Below are 21,008 nucleotides of genomic sequence, written 5' to 3'. Positions count from 1 at the left end.
ATAGGCAGTGCTGAACCATTTTTACAATAAGATCATCAAATCCAGCTATCTGATCCTAAATCGAGTCTAGTACAACAATTAGTGAGATAGTTTCATTGGAGTAAAATTGATTACACCAAAAACATTGTAGCAACAAGCAATTAAGCTTGACTTTTTGCAAGACTGTTTTCTATACTATCAAAAAATCTGGAATTCCTCTCCTTCCATATTGCCCACCAAATGCTAGCAGGGACAATTCTCCATCTCTCTCTGCTCTTAGACTGCATTCCAGCTTCTTCCCAACTCTGAATGGCTTCAGCGCTCAACTTGCTTGAGATTGAGGCATAGTGGTCGTGATATTGTAAAATTGACGTTAATAGCACATTTTATGTGTCGATTAGTTCACATAACTAATCAGTACTTGCAAGTACATCTTGAGGAAACCACTCTTCTTTGAACTATTGGAATGTCAATTGTCAATTTTTTTCTCATAAGTTTTCCAGAATTACTTAGGCCACTGCCAATAGCTCCAAGGCCAGTTCCAATTATCCCTATATCGGCACCTAACCTGGTTGCAACAAGCATTACTCCTGTCCCAAACAAAGTTCCAGACGTAACCTTAACCAACCATTCTGAAATCTTCTTATTTGGTTCCATGTGGCATTTTACTAAAATATAAACATTCCTCCCCATTGATTATGGGTGGCCACATCAGCATGGAAAGTTTCTTCATTGGATTAAAATCACACATGGAAGTTTGTTAGGTTTTAGGGCATAACTGAGCCAATAAACTAAACGGATAGGGTATTTATGTTACCAAAACCAAACGTAGGGTATAGTAGTTCTATTTTCAATAATTGAGGGTAAGTTTGACCCTTTTCCCTTGTTAAAATGTAACTACCATGCATTGAAGTACATGCTGCTAGTCCATTATTAATTTGTTTAAGGTTGTGTAAGTAGCATTCATTAGACTAATTTTGTTGACTTGGATAATTACCACATAAAAAGTATGGTGACAGAAAGGATCCAGTGAAGTGAAAAGAAAAGTTATCATATATTTCCTCAGAACTGAAGTAGATAATGGTTAAGACTAAATGGATGTAGTGTTTCAGTGTCTTTTTTCAGTTGGTAAAAGATGCTTTTATAAATTCAGTACCCAGCATAAAGGCAATGCTAGCTGGGGAAATTACAAAGACCAAGAGAGCACATTACAAGCTAGGTGATTACTAAATGAAGTGAATCATGGCACTATGTTTAGTCAATTTTACAACAGCAATGTTACACCAAAAGTTAAGCAAAAAATACAACATAACAGAGTGCTTCTTGTCCTTGAACAGCCATCAATTTCTTTCTTTCAGATGCACTACCACACTGTGGCTGTAATATTCTTCCATATTTTGTTCGACGACCTATGTATGCATGTTCTTCACCATCCTTGCAAAAACTGTAGGGTTATTCTGGGCATATACCAATAAATGCCCAAAAGGTTAGAAATTCTTTCCCCAAATCTTTGCTGTAAATTTACAATATAGGAACAGATGGTTGTTATCCTCAATCTGCTCTTTACGGGGCAGCAGGTTTTCAGTATTTTGGTGGATGGATCATCAAAGTTCTTTGATTAGAAATGAGGAGATTGGTTGAGGAAGGCAAAACAGACTGCAAATATAGTTACAAATTTACCATTCTTTCAAAAAAGGATGCAGATATAGATACAATACATTTTTTTTTTTTTTTTTGAGAATTAGTACTGTTGTATTCTTCAGCATTAGGACTGCTGGCCACCACCAAAAACATGTTACAGGGGAGTGAGATTCAAATCTAAACTTTACAAAGTACCTAGAAAATCAACCAACTCCTCTACTTCCTCTATACAGTTTTGTTTACACCAAAAAAATAAGGTTTCCAGGCACTTCCATTTCACATCATGAATGGATCTGATCTTGTCTTCAAAGCACCTTCCATTTCTCTCTGTCCAAATTGTCCACCATATGCATGAGGGTATTATCCTCTACCATTTTTTCTGACTCTTGCTTCCGCCTCTTCTAATCCAACAGCTCATCAGATCAGCTGTATGCTCTGGCATTTTCCATGTTGTCTTTGTGAGACTGAAAAACATATTCCACACTTGATTAGTGAACTTACAGTGTAGGAACAGGTGATTATTTGTCTCTCTTGTTTCGTTGCACAAAAAACACCTAGTCACCACTACTCTCCCCTTCTTTTGTAGTACTTCATGAGTAAGGCATGCCTTTTTAACTACTAGCCAAGTGAAACCTCTCACCTTTGTTGGAGCTATATTCTTCCATACATTCTTCCATATCCTTAGCTCTTCCTCCTGCATAACACTATTCTCCCTCTTGTACAAATTTTTAACAGAGAAACTTCCTTCTGTAGTGTGTCTCCACCTTAGCTTGTCAGGTTCCATTGTGGTTCCAGCAAAAATTTCCACTTCGTTTAGCAAACTAGCCACCCTTTCCACTTCCCAATCATTTAGATGTCTTCTGAAATTGAAATTCCAGCCATGGTTAGACCAACATTCGGCAACATTTATCTCTGGATTCCTACATAACATCATAAGATCTGGGAATCTGTCCTGCAATGGAGCTTCACCTAGCCAATTGTCCTTCCAAAACCTGGTTTTGAGGCCATTGCCCACCCTAATCCTAGAGTTCTTCTGCAACTTTGGCCATAGTGCTCTGATTGCCCTCCAGACACCCACCCCATATGTAGTATTTACCTCATTTGAGCACCAAGGGTTGGTTTGCCCATACTTATGGATAATTGCTTGCTTCCAAAGAGAGGACTCTTCTTCACAAAATCTCCAGAGCCACTTCATCAAAAGGCTATTGTTTTGGGTCTTCAGATTTCTAACTCCTAGTCCCCCTTGGCCTTTGCTAGATTGCGTCACTTCCCATTTTACCAGATTGTAACCCTTTCCATCTTTACTCCTTTTCCACAAAAAATCCCTTCTTAATCTGTTAAGTTTTTCCACCACATTGTCCGGGATGAGAAACAAAGACATCACATAGGTGGGCAAGGAATCCAAGACTTAATTAATCAGTGTGATCCTTCCCCCTAAAGATAAGTATTGTGACTTCCATTTGGCTAGTCTCCTTTCATACTTCTCTATAATTCTATCCCATATCTCGACCTCTTTGAACTTCCTGCCTAAAGGCATGCCTAAGTACTCACAAGGCAGAATATCCACACCACATTCGAGCACACTTGCAAGAGACTGAATGCTTGTGACCTCTTTGATAGGGAAAATACTGTTTTTTCTCCAATTCACCTTTAGACCAGAAATGGCTTCAAAAACCACCAGCATGACTCTAATATAGCTAACCTGCTCCACTACAGCTTCACAAAAAATGATAATGTCATCTGCATATAGCAGATGACATATCTCTAGGTCACCCTCTCCAATTTTGAAGCCCCTTAACCAGTTGTTATGAATTGCTACTCTCATCATGTTGCTAAGTCCTTCCATTGCAAGTATGAACAAGAAAGGAGATAAAGGATCCCCTTGTCTGAGGGGAAAAAACCAACAGGTTCTCCATTCACTAAAATAGAGAACCTGATAGTTTTAATACAAAAAATTGATCCACTTCAGCCATCTTTCCCCAAATCCCATCTGTTTCAAGACACTTAATAGATAGCCCCAATTCACATGGCCATAGGCCTTTTCAATATCTAATTTGCACATCAAGCCAGCTACCTCACCCTTGATCCTTGTATCTATACATTCATTAGCTATTAAAGCAGCATCCATAATCTGTCTTCCTTTCACAAAAGCCATTTGATGTTTGTTGACCAGTCTATCCACTACATTCTTTAGTCTTTCAGTTAGTACTTTTGCAATTATTTTGTACACTCCTGAAATCAGACTAATGGGCCTAAAGTCCCTTAGTTCCACCGCTCCTGTTCTTTTAGGTATAAGGGCTATGTAAGTAGCATTCAAACTTCTTTCGAAAGCTTGGTGCTCATGGAAATAATGCATTGTACCCATGAAGTCACCCTTAACTACCTCCCAGAACGTCTGAAAGAAATTCATATTGAAACCATCTGCCTGGATTAAGTTAGAAAGGATAAGTATGAACAGAGAGAAATCTCAGTTACAACTCTTGATAAGTTTTTGCTGCAGACTGCTTCTATAGATAGATGATATCTCATGTGATAACAGATTTATAATTAGGAGACCAGACTAAATTTTAGTTGTGAAGGGAACCCTATCTGCTACTTCTTGTGAAGATTATGTGTATACAGGAGGTGAAGGAAGACTGCAGCAGTCTCAAGCTACCAGTTTGGAAAAGTTAATGTCCCAACAATGCGTTGCTGTTATTGTGAACAAATATGCAATTGATGCTCTTAGAGAAGTACAAGCACCAATATCTATTTTTCTTTATAATAAGGGATTAAGTTTTGATTCTTTTATACAATCGCTATAATCTTTTTAAACAATGAGCACAAAAGTCATTCTGTATTGCTGACATTACTGGTAATAAGTTTCCATCTCATTCTCACTGAATAAGTTTGCACATAGGCTTGAGAGTTGAGATAGCGGGTGTTACTGAAATTTATTACTTCTACTGATAGATTTTTCATTCCACACACAAAAAGAATTGAAATAATTGACAGAATATTAATCAAAATATTTAGGATTGCCCACTATTCAACCAATTAGTAACTGAGATTCTAGACATTTATTGAACAGGAAAGAATATTTAACTCTAAAATAAAAGGAGTATGACAGAATAGCTTTTAGCTTCATTTAGGATCAATAAAATATGTAATTACTGTTTGTCGTACTACAGTGCTTAAGTTGTTATGTTTTCATTACGTAGGTTTTTTTGAGAAGGTAACATTTGTGTACATTGATGACTCAGTACATGGGTTACACTGAAACCATATTTACAACAAAATCTGAAAACTGAAAAACTGACTCACAATCCTAACAAGATCCTAGGATGTCTATAATTGTCTTTTTTGCTTCTGGTGCAAGTAGATGTATTTAGAGGACACTGAATCCATTGTAGATATCCTAGGTTCCTGTTAGGATTCAGATTCAGTTTTCTTACTTTTTTAACAATGCACTGGTTCAATGTATATACACAAATATTACCTTCTCAAAAAAAATAAAAATATTTGCTTGCACCAAAAACAAAAAAGTCTAATGCAATTTAGTTTGACCATCTGTAGACCACAGTTTTTTCTCTCAAAACATCTTGAATTCCTTTCCTTCCATATTGTCCACCAGATGCAAGCTGGGACAATTCTACATCTGTCCCTGTTTGCAGCTCCTACTCCTGCTTCCTCCCAACAATATAACAAGTGAGTTATTTTGTTAGTCATGACCCAACTAATTCCCCTAAGGCTAAGAAAAATCCTCCATAGTTGTGTAGTTATCCTGCATTGTAGAAATAGATGACTAACTGTGTCAACATCTTCACCACAGAGGTAACATCTGGAACATAAAGAGAATTTCCTCTTCTTGAATTTCTCTCGTGTCAAAACTCAAAACAGCCTCTCTTGCCAATAACCAAGTAAAACATACAACTTTGAAGGGGATTTTGGTCTTCCATATATGCTTCCATGGCCAATGTTGTGCCTGTTGGTTTCTTTGGTAGTTCTCCTTGAATATGCCCTTGCTATCTAATTTCCACCAAAGTCTATCTGCTTCTTCACTAGTACATTTAAACTTCTCCAACATTCTGAAGAACTCAACGACAAAATCAATTTCTCAGTCATTGAAGTTCCTCCTGAATTGAATGTCCCATCCTTGTTGTGTCCAGATGTCAGCCAGTCTCACTTCCTGTTGTACTGCCATACCAGCTAATTCAGGGAGCAAACTCTTTAAACTATTTGATCTCAGCCACTTATCCTTCCAAAAGGATGTTTTGTAACCATTTCCTACTTTAATATTGGTGCGGTTCTTCATAAAAGGCCAGAGTACTCTAATTGATCTCCACACACTAACCCCATATGGAGTAATTACTTCCTTTGTCATCCACCTGTCCTCCTCACCATATTTGGTTTTGATAACCTTTCTCCAGTACGTCTGAGGTTCTTGTGAACATCTCCAAAGCCATTTTAATCTGAGAGCCTTACTCTATAACTTAAGGTTTTTAATGCCAAGCCCCCCTTGTTTTTCCTCCCCAAAGCACTTTGTTCATTTAACTAGGTGACGTACTGTTGAATCAGTTTCGTTATTTTTCTTTCCAAAGAAAATCCCTTCTAGCCTTGTCCAACCTCTGAATGATACCATCTGGAATGGGGAAGATGGACATCATGTAGGTAGGTAGAGTATCCAATACTGAATTTATGAGAGTAACTCTTCCTCCTAATGATAAATACTGTGACTTCCATCTAGACAACTTCTTTTCACACTTTTCAATCACAGAGCTCCAAATGTTCATGGAGTTTGATTTGGCTCCCAAAGGCCTTCCAAGATATGTGGTAGGTAAAGCTCCTACTTCCCCACCCAGAATCCTAGACAGCTCCTCCACATTTGTAACCTCATTGATAGGGAACAACAAACTCTTCCTCCAATTTATGTAGGTTTAGGTGTATACTGATCCTAGAAAAAAGAACTATAGTGAAATATCATGTTGCTTTCATTTAACTAGCTTTGAAACTCTCTGTCATTACTATTTAGAGCAATTATTAACTCGCTACATATTATGTACTGCCCAACATTTTGGTAATTATTTGTACTATTATTATCCCTTGGACTGACATGATCATCAAGGAGTTAGTTTTATGTGCCAGTTCTAGTTTGTCATTGAAGTTTTCTACTGTCTGTCATGGTTCTTTTTGAGTTAACCAAGCCATTGCCACGATGTTCTACTTTTATGACTATTGAAGACATTATTAAATAAACAAAAGTGTACTCTGACAACTTAAGCTTTTAAATGAGATGGTCACACACAGATAATGGTCCTGAGTTCGAGTTTCACCACCACCCATTATCCAAAAGAATTTCTTCCATGTACTTGACTCATCATAAAGAATCAAGCCTCGCACTTGAGGGGGACTGTTGAAGACTTTATTAAATAATTAAAAATGTGCTCTCTTTAAAAGCTTTACTTTTTTATTCTATTTGATGAGATGGTCACACAATTCAACAAAGACTTTGCTTTGGAGACTCCTCATCCTTTCTAGCAGAATTATACCATTTGTGCTGCCCGCACCTCTTCGAAATACTGTATTGTGAATTTTGTGATAAGAAATTCAATTCCACTCACATATCCAAGGTTCTTACAATATTTAGGATTACTACGTTTTGCAGAGATCAGGAGAGCTGAAAGGTCAAACTCCTCATTCAGTTGGTCAATTGGATCATCTAAATGAGGCTGATGGAGCACATCCATCAACTTTGGGTTTTGAAAGTCAACTTCCTGAACTTAGAAACATGGATAGTATAGGACGTAATTTGTCTAGTAATCTGTTTCTTGCAAAAGATCCCAGGCAAAATGATTTAGACTTGACTCTGCCAAATCAGGGAGAGAGCCAAACCGAATATAGCAAAGTGAATGGTACATTGAGAGCAATTCCTGGTGGTCTGACAACAACTGATAATACTGGTGTTTCTCATTTCTCATCACCTTCGGCATCATTTTCACCCAACAGGTATTCACATAAATACAATTCATCATCTAAACATCAGTTTACCAGGTGGAGACATTACAACTTAGGTGTTACGAGTGTAGTATTAATAATGTTTGTGAAAGAGTTTTTAGCCAGCAGTTTTTTTTTTTTGATGAAATAAAGTTTTTAGCCAGCAGTTTTCTTCATAGATACAAACAGAAACAGTGACATTAGATTGGCTTAGGTAGGTATCAAATAGAAGGAGAATATGACAGACAGCTCAATTTATCTGGACAAGGTTTGATGCCAGTGGCCGAAGTTAACAGCAGTATGAAGAAGGTCTCTCTTTGTTTCTATTAGTAAATGTCATGATATAACACATCATACTGATCATTCCCCTAATTTTAGTAATGTATCATTTTAGGATCTTGTTTTGAAGATCCAGGAGCATGAACAGGAGGTTGTACAAATGAGGAAATATCTCTCTGAATATTCCATCAAGGTAATGAAAGAGCCTGTGCTTTTAATACGCAGTTTTGTTTTGTTATTTTATTGTCGAAGTGAATGGTTTTTGTTTTTGGTAGGAAGCACAAATTCGCAACGAGAAATATGTTCTGGAAAAGCGAATTGCTTATATGCGCATGGTAGGCCAGAGTGACTGTCATGTCAATTTCACTCATTTCTTCTCGGCCTTGAACTTATTGGTGCCTTTGTTCTTAACATCTGTGTAGGCATTTGATCAGCAGCAACAAGATCTTGTTGATGCTGCTTCTAAAGCGATATCATACAGACAAGACATAATTGAGGAAAATATACGCCTTACATATGCACTGCAGGTATGCCTGCACCTTCACGTGGCTCATATTTTCCTCCCCCCATCTATTAGTGTGTTAATGTTAATGATTAGATCCATATGGAGAAGAACATGCTTTGTTCTCCAATTTTTGGATTATTGTGTTTTGGTGAATATTCCTTCCTTGTTCATTCTATTTGGATGTCCCAGATTCTCACCATGCGGCTATTTATCTCTCTCCACCTGGTTTTTGTTTTAGTTATACGATGTGTCTATTTGCAATCAACTTATGTTGTGTGGCTTTGATTCTTTGTTCTGAAAGGATTTAATTTTTAAGGATTAGTCCGATGTTTTCTTGGGATGGCGCATATCTGCAATGAACTTATGTTGTGTGTCTTCAATTCTTCATACTGAAAAGATTTAATGTTTAAGGATTAGCCCAATGTTTTCTTGGGATGGTGCATGCACAGTTTTTTAAGTATTCAGCAGCTTTGTTGAATCATGATGAGAAGTTCTGTAACTTCATCTCTGGTAATTAGAGTTAGCCTGCTGTACTGAGTTACTTGTCACTGGTTAGTTACATAAAAAATGTTGAGCTGCTATCTGATTATTTTTATTTCAAAATTCCCCCCTTCTACGATAGTGTTTTTGAGGTTAATGTATTCTTTCAGGCTGCACAGCAAGAAAGATCAACATTTGTATCATCTTTGCTGCCACTTCTTGCAGAGTACGAACTTCAGCCACCTGTAGCTGATGCACAGTCAATTGTCAGTCATGTCAAGGTTAGCATGGTTCTATCTATCTACCTACCTACCTACTTACTAAAGGCACAAATGCTATGCCACTTCCTGTACAGATGCAACAGAAAAAATAGGGAAAATAATTTGTGCAAGGCACAAAAGGTTGCATCGTACAGATGCTATATGTAAAAGCAAATGCTACCTTACCACTGTAAAAACTGATTAATTCTTCTAGAGATCAGCAGAAATTATATGATTAGCTGGAATTGCTGTTGTGCCACGTTACAGCAACAAATATGCCTCAATATCAAGTTAGTGGGAATGGGGTATATGAATCTTCTATATTCATTCCGCTCTTGTTGGGTCTGTTCATTGTTATACCCAACAATTTGTCTGTTTGGACAAATTTTAAGGGTTCTCTAAAACTAGAGATAGTGTCACATTCTATAGTTTTAATCCTGTAGGACTCATCCTTCCAGTGCAGCATACCTGGTATAAGCTGTTAGCTGTCTTTCTCCTTACATAAGGACGGGGAACCCCTAAAGTAGTCTCATTTGATGGGTCAAACATATCATCATTTCTGCGGTATTGAGTTTTGTATTTGTTTGTCTTTTTTCTCAGTAAGTCTTCCATATTGTTTTGTCATCATATTATCTCCATTTCCATTAATTGGGCTGAAGTAAAGAAAAGTGAAAGAAGTTCAAGATGTATCATATGAACAACTTAAGAGAGAATAAGTGGAGGATAATGTTAGAAATTGATTTTGAGGATTGTTTTTGTAAATAAATAAAAACTTGATTCCCGAACTTGTAAAGTGTAGATGGAATGTAAGTTTATTTTAACTCAAACATTCTGAAATGCCAATATGATTTTTCTAGCTCAATAAGCTATGTATTGCAGGTTTTGTTTAGACATTTACAAGAGAAGCTTTTTGTTACTGAGGTATGTTTGCTTGAAGTACCAATTCTGTTAACTCTTACCCACTAGTCATGTGGAGATGAACTTCCCTTCTTTAATTGAACATCTTAAAGATATATAGGTACTCGTTTTGTAGGCCAAGTTGAAGGAGTCTCAGTACCAAATGGCACCTTGGCGATCAGATATGAACCTGTCAAATTTTGCTCATTCACCTCCTCAGTCTGCTGGGGCAAGTCTAATGTTAAATGACATTATAAGTTGGAAGGAATTTCCTTTCAAATTCATGATGGATTTCTTATTTCTCATGTTCTCTTACAGATTAAAGAAGGTCTTGAACTAGTACCTCAACAAGCCTATTCTAGTGAAAAGGCTCCTCTTTCGTCAGATCCTCGGACTACAACAGACTGGGATCCCTTGAGCAATCCTCAGAGTGGTCTAAACCGTGATGCAGAAAGAAATCCGGAGACTGATGACTTGGGGAGGTATTCACCTCTTACAAGCAGGTGAGCCTGATCAAATGGAGACTGCTACTGTGAACTGAATGTACAATTCCAACCATCTGCTTTCGGTGGTGGGTTCTGTTATCATTGACTTTCCCAAATGTTTGGTCATTTTTGGATGAAATTGATGGCCAAATCATGTTTCAATCTATCCACAAAATTGTATTTTCCAACTACCATTTCTCTCTTCAGAAAATGATGAAAACGAATGATTCATAGCATGTGGCACATTGAGTAGATTACATGAAAATTTATATCTCCTTCCAATTTCAAATAAAAATAGATTATGTGAAAAAAATTTGATCCCCTAGAAAAGATTAAGAAGCTCAAATGCTCAGAATTTAGTTAAGGATGAGCAACTGTTGTATGTTCCCTTATCAAGGACAATAATAATTATATTTGTGAAGTTGTGATGCTAGTATAAGGTTGATTCCGCCTGTGTTTGTTTTTGTTGGTTAATTGTGTTTACTGGTTTTAGTTGATTCCCTTTATCCCAATTTAGACGAAATTGTTTGACCTTCTTGAGCATCATAAAAAGAATGTTTTGATTGCATTGTTGTATTGGAGTTGGGAGATATGGATTTTGAAAAGTAATAATTTAATATTACCATATAATGTGCTGTTTAGAATAGCCCAGAAAACCCTACGACCCCTCCAACAATGGTCAATATCTAACCATTTCTGTTATGTCAAGTGATAGAAATGATTATCTTAATTTACATCAGTGGTAATAAAAACATTTAGGCAAATGCCTTCTGGAGATTTTTATTCTCCTCTCTCACTTTAGCAAATAGCTTGACCTTCATCATAAAGAGGGTGTTTGGATTGGCATAGAAGTTGGTCAAACCTACTTTTAAGTCAGTTTTTAACTTCTGGAAGTGTTTGACACATATAAAAATAACTTAAAATAAGTTGGAAAGTGTTTGACAAAGTTAAAAATAACTTAAAATAAGTTTAAAATGACTTAAAAAAAGTTTTAAAAATCAAAAGTAGGTCTCTCCCTACTTTTTATTTTTTGACTTAAAAGTCATTTACGTTTGACTTTTTATTTTTTGACTTAAAAGTCATTTACGTTTGACTTTTTATTTTTTGACTTAAAAGTCATTTACGTTTGACTTTTTATTTTTTGACTTAAAAGTCATTTACGTTTGACTTTTTATTTTTTGACTTAAAAGTCATTTACGTTTGACTTTTTATTTTTTGACTTAAAAGTCATTTACGTTTGACTTTTTATTTTTTGACTTAAAAGTCATTTACGTTTGACTTTTTATTTTTTGACTTAAAAGTCATTTAAGTTTGACTTTTTTTATTTTTTGACTTACAAGCTAATTTTTTTAAGTCAATCCAAATGGGCTCTAAATAGGTTGTCATCTAAACAGCTAGTTTACCACTTGAGCTTCAACTTATTGCAGATTATTTCGTTATAATTCTTTTTTTTTTTTTTTTTTTACTTTGAAACAATTGATGCTTCACAATAATAAAGTAGGTCCTGGTGTGGACTACCTATGATTAGTTGGTCAGATAACTTGCATGCTTAACCCGTCAGACTTTCAAGGCTTTCTTGTGATGACTTGTTAAATTTTCCTTGTCTGCTGTCCTCATTGTGTTTGCGGTCTCTTTGTACATTATATTTTATATCCTTTTTATTCTTATTTGTAGATTTAATCAAAGTTGCCCATTTGAACTTGAGGAATTATAATGTGTGAATGTGCCTTGTCGTCTTGATTATACTCTTGCAAGCAATGGTTCTTGGACTCAGTTATATCTTATAGCTTTTATGGTTGAATTGTTGAATGTCAATATGGATATTTGATTTAGCTGTTGATTTTCAAGGCATTTCCTTGTAAAGTTATATTTAAGTACCATTGTTTCTCTTCTCTCCTGGGGTACGGCGTTAACTTTTATAACTCTTTCATTTGCAATAATGTGCGACTGTGTCTGGAATAATTTGCTGACATCATTAACTGTACGAGTGTCTTTGCCAGTCGAGCTATACGGGATGGTCCTCATCCCTTTTACTGCAGTTGCAAGACCACTATAAAGATTTTCAACATAGTTATGAACTAGAAATTTGCAGTCAAATCACAACTAGAGCATCATAGCACACTTGATCACCTATGCATAGACTAGTTTGTGGACAGAAGCGGTTGTAAACATGAATTCATAGTCAAGATTAGGACCCCATCTTGCTTCTTTCTCCCTCATACATGGTAGTCTGGTTTGTGTTAATCTGCTGATCTCTCAGGATACACGTTTGCTTTCATCAGTACAAACTTATGTCACACCTTCTATAGTTTGCGCTCTTATATCATGGTTCATTTTGGTTGCTTTTCTAACTTTTATTTATTTTCATGGTTTGTAAGATTTGCTTGTTTTCACTTTGCTTATTGATTAAATTCCAATTTTGAGTAACTTTGTGTTTTGGGTCTTTACGTCACGTGATTCTACAGGAACACTACAGTGCAAGTTATACCAGCACAACTTGCAGTAAGCCAGGGTTATACGCATTCCATGCCTAAAAGTGAAGAAACATCTAGTAAGCAAGTTACTTTTAGTGATCTCATCAGCAGCAATGAGATGGATGATTCTGACATGGAAAGACATCAAAATGATAGAGAGCCTTCAGTTAATTGGGCTAATAAAAGCTCAGCATACACATCACAGCTAGATGATCCAGGCTCATCATACTCTCCATACCTTCCACCAGTTCTCGAGGAACCTTCATCGTCCTATTCAGAAGGTGAATTTAGTGTCTTTGCTTGATTACTGTTGTGGTGTAATTTAAACTGAAGCCCATTGAACTGAACTTGAAATCGAAGAAGTTTCACTGCAGGGTAGTGTCCACATCTTACCAAGGATTAGGCAAATAGTTGGATAACTGTGTTGTTCCTCGATAGTTTTTTTGTTTTAAATAAGTCAAACCTTATGCTGGTTAGTGGTTACTGTTCCTTAAACTTGAGCATTGTTCAGCCGCAGATGAAGAGGCACTACCTGCAATAGAGGGTCTTCAAATTTCTGGTGATGCTTATCCTGGACAGGGACTCCAAGCTTGTGGCTACTCTATTAATGGAACAACCAGTTGCAATTTTGAGGTGTTCCTTGCTTCGACCTTTCTAGCTTTCTTCCTTAGTCGTTTCCTTTACTGCTGCTTCTGATTCTCTGGTTCCAGTTGTATCATGATCACTTGATCTTTCATGCTTTGTGTAGTCAGTCTTCGGTTGGAACTTACATTTTTTTTCTTTTTGGTTCTTCTTGAACTTGCAGTGGGTTCGCCATTTGGAAGATGGATCTTTTAACTATATAGAGGGTATCCTGCTAAACAAGTCACATATCTTTTCTGCTTTATTTCTCCTTTGAGGTCACATGACACTGTTGTGACAGGGGCAAAGCAACCAACTTACCTTGTGACTGCTGACGATGTTGATACTTACCTTGCTATTGAAGTTCAGCCATTGGACAACCGAAAACGGAAGGTAGTGCTTCTATCCTCTTCTGCCTCTTTATATTAGCCTCCATGCTTCCCCCCAAAAATTAAAGCACTCCACTCCATCCTTCTTAATCAGACAAGAGAGAAAGCTTTAAGTATCTTGGGTCTTTGATCCAATGAAATGAGGAGATCGACGATGATGTCACACATCGTATTGGTGTGGCGTGGTTAAAAGGAAGGTTTGCATTTGGACTCTTGTGTAATAAAAAGGTACCACCAAAACTTAAAGATAAGTACTATAGAGTGGATATGGGGGGGAGTGTTGGCTAGTCCATGTCCCGAAGATGCAAGTGTTGGAAAGGGATGATGTTAAGATTGGATTAAAGCACCCCCATTCCCCGGGACAAAGTGGGAATGGCCTCCGTGGTGGACAAGATGAGAGAAAGGAGGTTGAGATGGTTTGGGCATGTGAAGAGGAGATGTGCAGCTGCCCCAGTGAGGAGGGGTGAGAGATTGGATATAGTGGGTACGAGGAGAGGTAGAGGTAGGCCGAAGAAGTATTGGGAGAGGTGGTTAGACAAGGATATGGCGCATCTTAAGCTTCCCGAGGACATGACCTTATTCAGGGGTGTTTTAATGCATTTCCCTTAAAATTTCAAGGCTTTTGTCAACAGAAATAGTTCATATATGACTGTTTTGTATTTCTTTATGGGAAGGGGAGGTCCCGTGAATAGGGAGATGAAGAAGGTCATACACCTAAGTGGTGTAAGGTGAAATTTCAACCATTCAACTCCAATCTGACTGTTTATAACACCCTTTAGTGTTTATTCTAGTATAAAAAGGGAAGACTACAAAAGAATGTGGTTTATTTTATTTATAATATAAAAGCCGTTCTTTTTATTAGGTTTATCTCAATGAGAAACACTGCAATGACTTTTCTGTTTTTGATTTTCAGGGTGAACTCGTGAAGGTCTTTGCAAATGAGCATAGGAAGATAACTTGTGGTACTTTAAGTCTATTCTCATATAAATTTTGAGACTTTTGACTGTTATGATTCCAATTTATAGAAGTCAATATTCTCTCGATCAGTATTAGGAGAGTATGAGAAATCTCACTATATTAAATAAATGTTTATGAATGGCAACCTTAAATTAGTGCTTAATCCGTTAGTATTTTTTTTTTTACTTTGGTAATATTTTTGAGAACAAATAAGCTGATCTAGAAAGACTGGCTTTTCTGTTTTGACAAGATGGTGGGAGGATTGTGAAAATTTGAAATTTGTTACTCCCTCCTAATCCCCAAATTTATGTGATGCAATTTCCTTTTTAGTTTGTCCCGAATGATATCTTTCTATCTTTAGAATCAATTTAACTTTAAACTTCTTATTTAGTTGCACAAATATTTGTGACTTCTTTTAGACCACAAGTTTCAAAAGTCAGTTTTTTTTTTATCAAGTAAAAGTATGTTCATTCACAAACATGGCCACAACTGCCATATACAAGAGATGTACCAAAAAGTAGAGAAGTTACAAAATGATATGATTCTCTACAAGCAAACTCCACCCAATCATCTATACAAGAAGGAACTTTCTGAGTGCACCAAAAGAAAACAAGGGAATGGAGACTACTCAACTGAAAGAAATTCAACTCTATACTTGCAAAAGCTCTTCACTTTTCTCACTCCAAACAATCCACATTAGCACTAGTAGAACCATATTCCATGCCCTTCGTCTTCTCCTTGTTCTCACGCTCTTCCAACTGAACATCAACTCTCTCACAGTGTTTGACATTTCCCAAGAAGTGCCAAACCACCCAAGCATATCCCACCATAACCTCATAGTCAACCCGCAGTCTTTCTTAAACTTTATGCGCATCAGATAAATTGGGACGGGGAAAGTATATGGTTAGCGTAGGTTCAGTCGGTTTTTAGCTACTTTATCAGGTTCTGAATTGGTCAATGTTCTATTTGCTTGATCTGGTTTTATGTACTGATTGGAGAGGTGAAAAGAAGCCTATTTAGGGTTTGCTTGATCCTGTTCTTCTTCTTCCCATGTGATGCTACAACCCAGAGGGTTGTACTGGGAGAATTTTCTAGTTCTGTTATTGTCTGATCTGTATTTTTTTTCTCCATTTATATTTTCATCTGGGATTTTCCGTGCAGTGGGAAAATCCACTAACCTTCTGTCACTACTCACTTATCTCTATTCTAATAGTCAGATAGCAATATATTACACACTTCTTCGGGGAGTTTTCTGTATTTTTTCTTTCATCGATTCCCGTGGATTGTCATGAGATCTGAAGCCAAACATGTTTCCTGTCTTGTATTTGCATGAAGATCTCTTTGCAAGCTAAAATCTCAGAGATCCTTGTTCTTGCTTTTGTTTTGTTGCTCCACGTACTTCCAACTCATCTTATGTGAACTCTCTTTCTATGTTTGCAGATCCTGTAATGCATAGTTGTATTGAGAAAACCCTTTATAGTGGTCATGCTTCATATAAAGTTTCATTGTCGGTAAGGACATTTATGAGCTTCTAGGTGTGGAGAATATCATAATGACCTTATTCAATTTCTTATGATCATGTAATAAAATATTCTGGTTTGTCTATGCTTTATTTTGCTCTTATTTTTTTGGTTGTACAGACACGATATCTTGATATATGGGAGTCTGCTACCTTGGCTATCAAGAGGGATGGTTATAGCATCAAGGCTAATGGGCCTGGTGGTGTTCTCGTCAGTGAGAAGTTTTCTCAATCTACAATTGTACGTCTTCTTTCTTTTGCCTTTTTGTATTCATGATTACGAAACAAAAATGCAGCGTCCCCAGGCAACGCGATGTCAGTACGAATAAAAATGTACTGGTATGTAAGGCAGAAAGTAGAATCATAAATAGTTGTTGTAAAAAGGGTAATAAAGATACCACCTGAAACAGAAACTCTGATAGCCTCCATGGCTGACATCCAACCTTATATAAATTAAATATGCATGGTATGCTCACATAATCGTATATATATAGATGCAAATGCATGCCATACCCAACTGTAATGTATTTATATACCTTAAATTATGTAGACAAGACTAAAAAATGATCAGTGTTTTAGCATATACTATTGTACACCCCTTTAACCCCGTGTGTATGAGCCCTCTGGTGAGAGGCACTGAAGATGCAAATGAGTTCTTTGAATAGCCTTAATGTACCTTTTGCCGATGAACCTTGTGGCTTACGCGCTTCTGCCTGTACCTCCACACCACTAAAATTAAGGTGAAAACTCAGTAAATAACAAGGACGAGAAGTGCTACGACAATCCAACAAAAGATATTGATTTTTACTGTAAAATACTTTCCGCAGCTTACCAAAGCTAGAACCAACGAAAGGAGAGTCTTACCTTGCTTTCAAGCTCGGAATACTGCCTAAAATCCCACCACGCAGTCAAAACCCCTGTTGCTACAACACTCACGAAGTTGATCATGAAATCGACGGGAAAAATTATACCATAGCTCGCGACGTAGAGCAATTCCGTCAAGAACTTATGCCAAGAACACCAACATGTAAGGACGATTTTGAGGTCTCTGTCTTTCAACGAAAAAATGAGATAAAAAACGAAGAAGGCGATATTTTATAAGCCTCCACCAATCTAGGGCCCACCTCATGTGCCTACTTGCACAATCTCGCGAAAACGCGAATATCCCTCTATTTGAAGTTGTTTTGGCGAACGATTTAATGTGTTGGAAAATAGACGCATAGATCTTCAATTTGATAGGTAGTGGGCCCTCCAACTCTATAGATTGGGAGAAAAGCTCTGTGATATTTTATTCAAAATTTTGAGATTTTTTTGAAGTAATTTGCGATTACTTTTGTTTCACAACTTATTCGACTTCAAAACTTAATATTCAACTTTAAATACCTCATAACACATCCTCCTCCTTAGAATATTAAGCTCTCTTAGTCTTACTCCAAGTTAATTAAACATTACGAATGGGCAGGGTGTTATATTTGCCTTTTCATTTAGTTTCTTGAAGGCGTGCCATATAAACTCTCCTCCTTTTAGAGTATCCACTAATTCCATTGACTTCCTAGTCGAAGTGTCTATGTTCTTGCCAAATATAAATATAAGAGAGCAAATTTATCCATGTACTTTGAGAAAATGGCCAAAGTTTACCCTATATTTTGTTCGTACCCTTGGCTTTGTTAGAGAAAGGTATATATTTGAACCACAAGCTAATGGTTAGGGCAAAATTTTTCGAATAGTCTAACGAAGGTTAAATGTGAACTATTTCTTAAATTAGAGGGGCAAATTTCAGTGTTGTCAAAGGCGCACTTAAGCCTTGAAGCGAGGCTCAAAACGTGTTGAGTGCTTTGCCTCGCTTAATGTGCGCTTTAGTGTCATCATCAAGGTTCTAAGATATACTTTCTCTTGCCAATGGGCACAATAAACAATTGATATTTCACCTCATCATAATGTTTTTTTCAATTTCTTTGCTCATATATTTATCATTCATGCTTATAATTATTAGTCTTGGACTAAACATATATATTTGTATTTGTTACCTTTTTGTGCCTTTTTTCATTAATGCCCACATTTTATTTGCGCTTAAAGCCCCAACAAACATTAGAACTTTTTTACGCTTTTTGCTTTTGATAACACCGGTAAAAAAAAATAACACCGGTTAGTTACCAATTCCAAAAAAAATATAACACCGGTAAATTTGACCCTTTTCCTTTTTTTATTTTGACAAGTCTTAGTGATGATATTTGTAGAGGACAAAAAGCTAAAGTTTTTTTTTTTGGGTCTTCATAAAGTAGAGGATGATAAACTGCTTGGCAATTCCAACTCTATAAAAAACTTTAGAAGCATTGGTAAAGGATGATAGCTCTTGTTTCCAATGTAAAGATAATTTTTTTAAAAAAAATGTAAAGACACTAGAAATAGAGACTGAAACTTTTTTTTAATTAAGGGGTACTTTGTTGTGTACTGTTTCTCCTATGACTTCTAGTTTAAAAACAATAATTTTAAGCTCATGTTGCTATAACTTATATTGTTTCCTTGATCTCCACTCATTTCTCACGACTTTATGCTTCTTCTAGGTTACTATTCCATATGGAAGTCCTACAGAATTTTCGATCTTTGATAGTCGGGGAGTTGAGCATCTTTTGAAGGCTGAGAATGATGAAGGAGACATTAACTGGTAAAGAAAACCCACCCCCACCCCAAAGAGAGAATGGAATAAATTAAGTAAAAAACATATTTTTTTGTTTTTCATTGTTATGAGCAAACTTAAGCATTTTACCTTTCCATATCACGTCATATTTTATCTTTGACATTTTACCTTTTCTCTGTTGCACTCTCTTCTTCTGCATGTGACCATCGGACAATGTGGTTCAAGTGATCATACAATTCAATTTCTCTATTTAAGTGACATGTGACTCTATTTTGCAGTTCAAGAGATACAATTGTCCTCACCATGAGACTATTTATTATAAGGGTATGACTTCTACAATCCGAAAGTTATTGTTGTGCTTATGAATGATACATATAATTTTCTATTTTATGAGGTTCAAATGAAGTTTACAGGCTCCCTAAATGTTACAACATAGTGCATTTGTGGTCGAGATCTGTACTTTGTCATGGTTCAGATCATGTCATTTTTATTTCATTGCAAGAAACTCGGCTAGCGTCTTAAGCATGCAATCCCACATGTAAATTTGTATGTCTTGTCTGGATTTTTCTGCACTAAGAGGTCATTCAGCTAGATCTGTGCTGTACTCTTTTTCTTTTATTTCCATTTTCGTGATGGTTCAGATCATGTAATTTTATCTATTTGCCTTGGCATGAAAATCGGCTAACATCTGATATATGCATTTCCACACATGAATTAGTATGTTTTGTTGGTTAACTGTGCATTTTTCTATTGGTACCACGTTAGTGCTGAAATTATATTAGTAATAATACCTTTACTTGTCAATGAAACTCTGTATTTTTCTGCACAAAAGGCCATCTCTCGAATACAGAAGCTTTCTTGATCAATTTATCCAGTATGTGATGCTATATCATTCCTGTGTTAGATTCTTTTATGATCTAGTGTTATTTTTTGTGGAGCGACACATCTATTTTCCCCGACATTGGAACCTGTTGCTGCTTCTTCATTGCCTTGCAGCTATCCATTTGGTGTTAAGATTTTGATGTAAATGAGGTCTGATAGCTGTTTTGACACTCCAATTCCTCTTTGTTGCAGGCTGGTGAGAAGAAAAAAGGAAGGAGGAGGGGTTTGTTTTTCAACAAGTGAAAAGACTAGTCAACCTTCCAAAACATATTTATTAGTACCCTTGTATTCTTTTGTGAGTAGTTGAGCTTTTAGATCTATATTTCTTTTGTTTTTTGGTTACCAGTTCTGTTATATATTGTTAGTTCGTTCAGGTTATCATTGGCCTCAATTTCTCTTTATTTTCGTAAATTTTCTTTGATTTCAAAATGCAGTATAGCCTTTGTCTATTCAATTACTAAAATGGTTCATCAACAGAGAAATTTCATTAATCCTCCCGTAAAATATGAAAATGGAGGGAAGGATAATGAAAACATTAAAATATGTTTACAACAAGTAGGTATTGTATAAATTGTTGATAGCCCTAGTTATGTATGCAACTAGAAACTAACCAAGTTCAATATATCTCAATTCTCATAAGCTAATAGTGACTTTGGCAAACAGTTTGCCGAGTATGCATTTATCAACAAGAATATCGCTTCCACTTGTCCAAGTATTTCAACACTATTAAAACAGAAAAAGTGATCATATTAGAGGTCTCGAGTTTGAGTTCTAGGTATGGAAAAATTCATAGTAGGGGAAGCTTTTAACTGGGCCCTACGTGGTGTGAGTAAAGATGAAGGAAAACAAGAAATAATAGAGACCAAGAAGGGAAGTTGTATTTTTACCTAGTTACTTTGAATTCAGTGTCTTGAAATAAATTAGTTTCGTAATGGTTTTTTTGTTTAACCCTCTTTAGGAGTTCCTATTAATTTTGCTTTCTTAGTGACTTGAACTTATAACTCTATAGAGATGAAAAATGGAATTCAA

At 36.3% G+C, this 21,008-nt stretch overlaps 1 protein-coding gene across 3 annotated transcripts in view; it reads left to right on the top strand.

The window, feature by feature from the left end:
- The window catches only part of LOC102580611 (uncharacterized), a 36,027-nt gene extending 15,647 nt beyond the window's left edge, over positions 1-20,380 (top strand). For 2 of the 3 annotated variants that reach the window (XM_006346864.2, XM_006346863.2), the window contains exons 4-22: positions 7,265-7,605; positions 7,812-7,902; positions 7,988-8,065; positions 8,148-8,207; positions 8,295-8,399; positions 9,028-9,138; positions 9,997-10,038; positions 10,151-10,243; positions 10,333-10,517; positions 12,965-13,254; positions 13,485-13,606; positions 13,779-13,821; positions 13,896-13,987; positions 14,897-14,945; positions 16,381-16,451; positions 16,581-16,700; positions 19,024-19,124; positions 19,376-19,421; positions 20,172-20,380. In XM_006346864.2, coding sequence (XP_006346926.1) covers positions 7,265-7,605; positions 7,812-7,902; positions 7,988-8,065; positions 8,148-8,207; positions 8,295-8,399; positions 9,028-9,138; positions 9,997-10,038; positions 10,151-10,243; positions 10,333-10,517; positions 12,965-13,254; positions 13,485-13,606; positions 13,779-13,821; positions 13,896-13,987; positions 14,897-14,945; positions 16,381-16,451; positions 16,581-16,700; positions 19,024-19,124; positions 19,376-19,421; positions 20,172-20,222 — 2,091 coding nt within the window. In that variant the 3' untranslated portion in view covers positions 20,223-20,380. The remainder of the gene's footprint in view (positions 1-7,264; positions 7,606-7,811; positions 7,903-7,987; positions 8,066-8,147; positions 8,208-8,294; positions 8,400-9,027; positions 9,139-9,996; positions 10,039-10,150; positions 10,244-10,332; positions 10,518-12,964; positions 13,255-13,484; positions 13,607-13,778; positions 13,822-13,895; positions 13,988-14,896; positions 14,946-16,380; positions 16,452-16,580; positions 16,701-19,023; positions 19,125-19,375; positions 19,422-20,171) is intronic. The other variant, XM_006346865.2, reaches the window with a different exon arrangement.
- The last annotated feature ends 628 nt before the right edge of the window (positions 20,381-21,008 follow it).

This window comes from Solanum tuberosum, unplaced genomic scaffold (assembly GCF_000226075.1).
Source record: "Solanum tuberosum cultivar DM 1-3 516 R44 unplaced genomic scaffold, SolTub_3.0 scf00085, whole genome shotgun sequence".
In the NCBI taxonomy this organism is placed as follows: Eukaryota; Viridiplantae; Streptophyta; class Magnoliopsida; order Solanales; family Solanaceae; genus Solanum; species Solanum tuberosum.
Note: the sequence above shows the minus strand (reverse complement) of the source record. Positions and strands in the feature narration are given on the sequence as shown.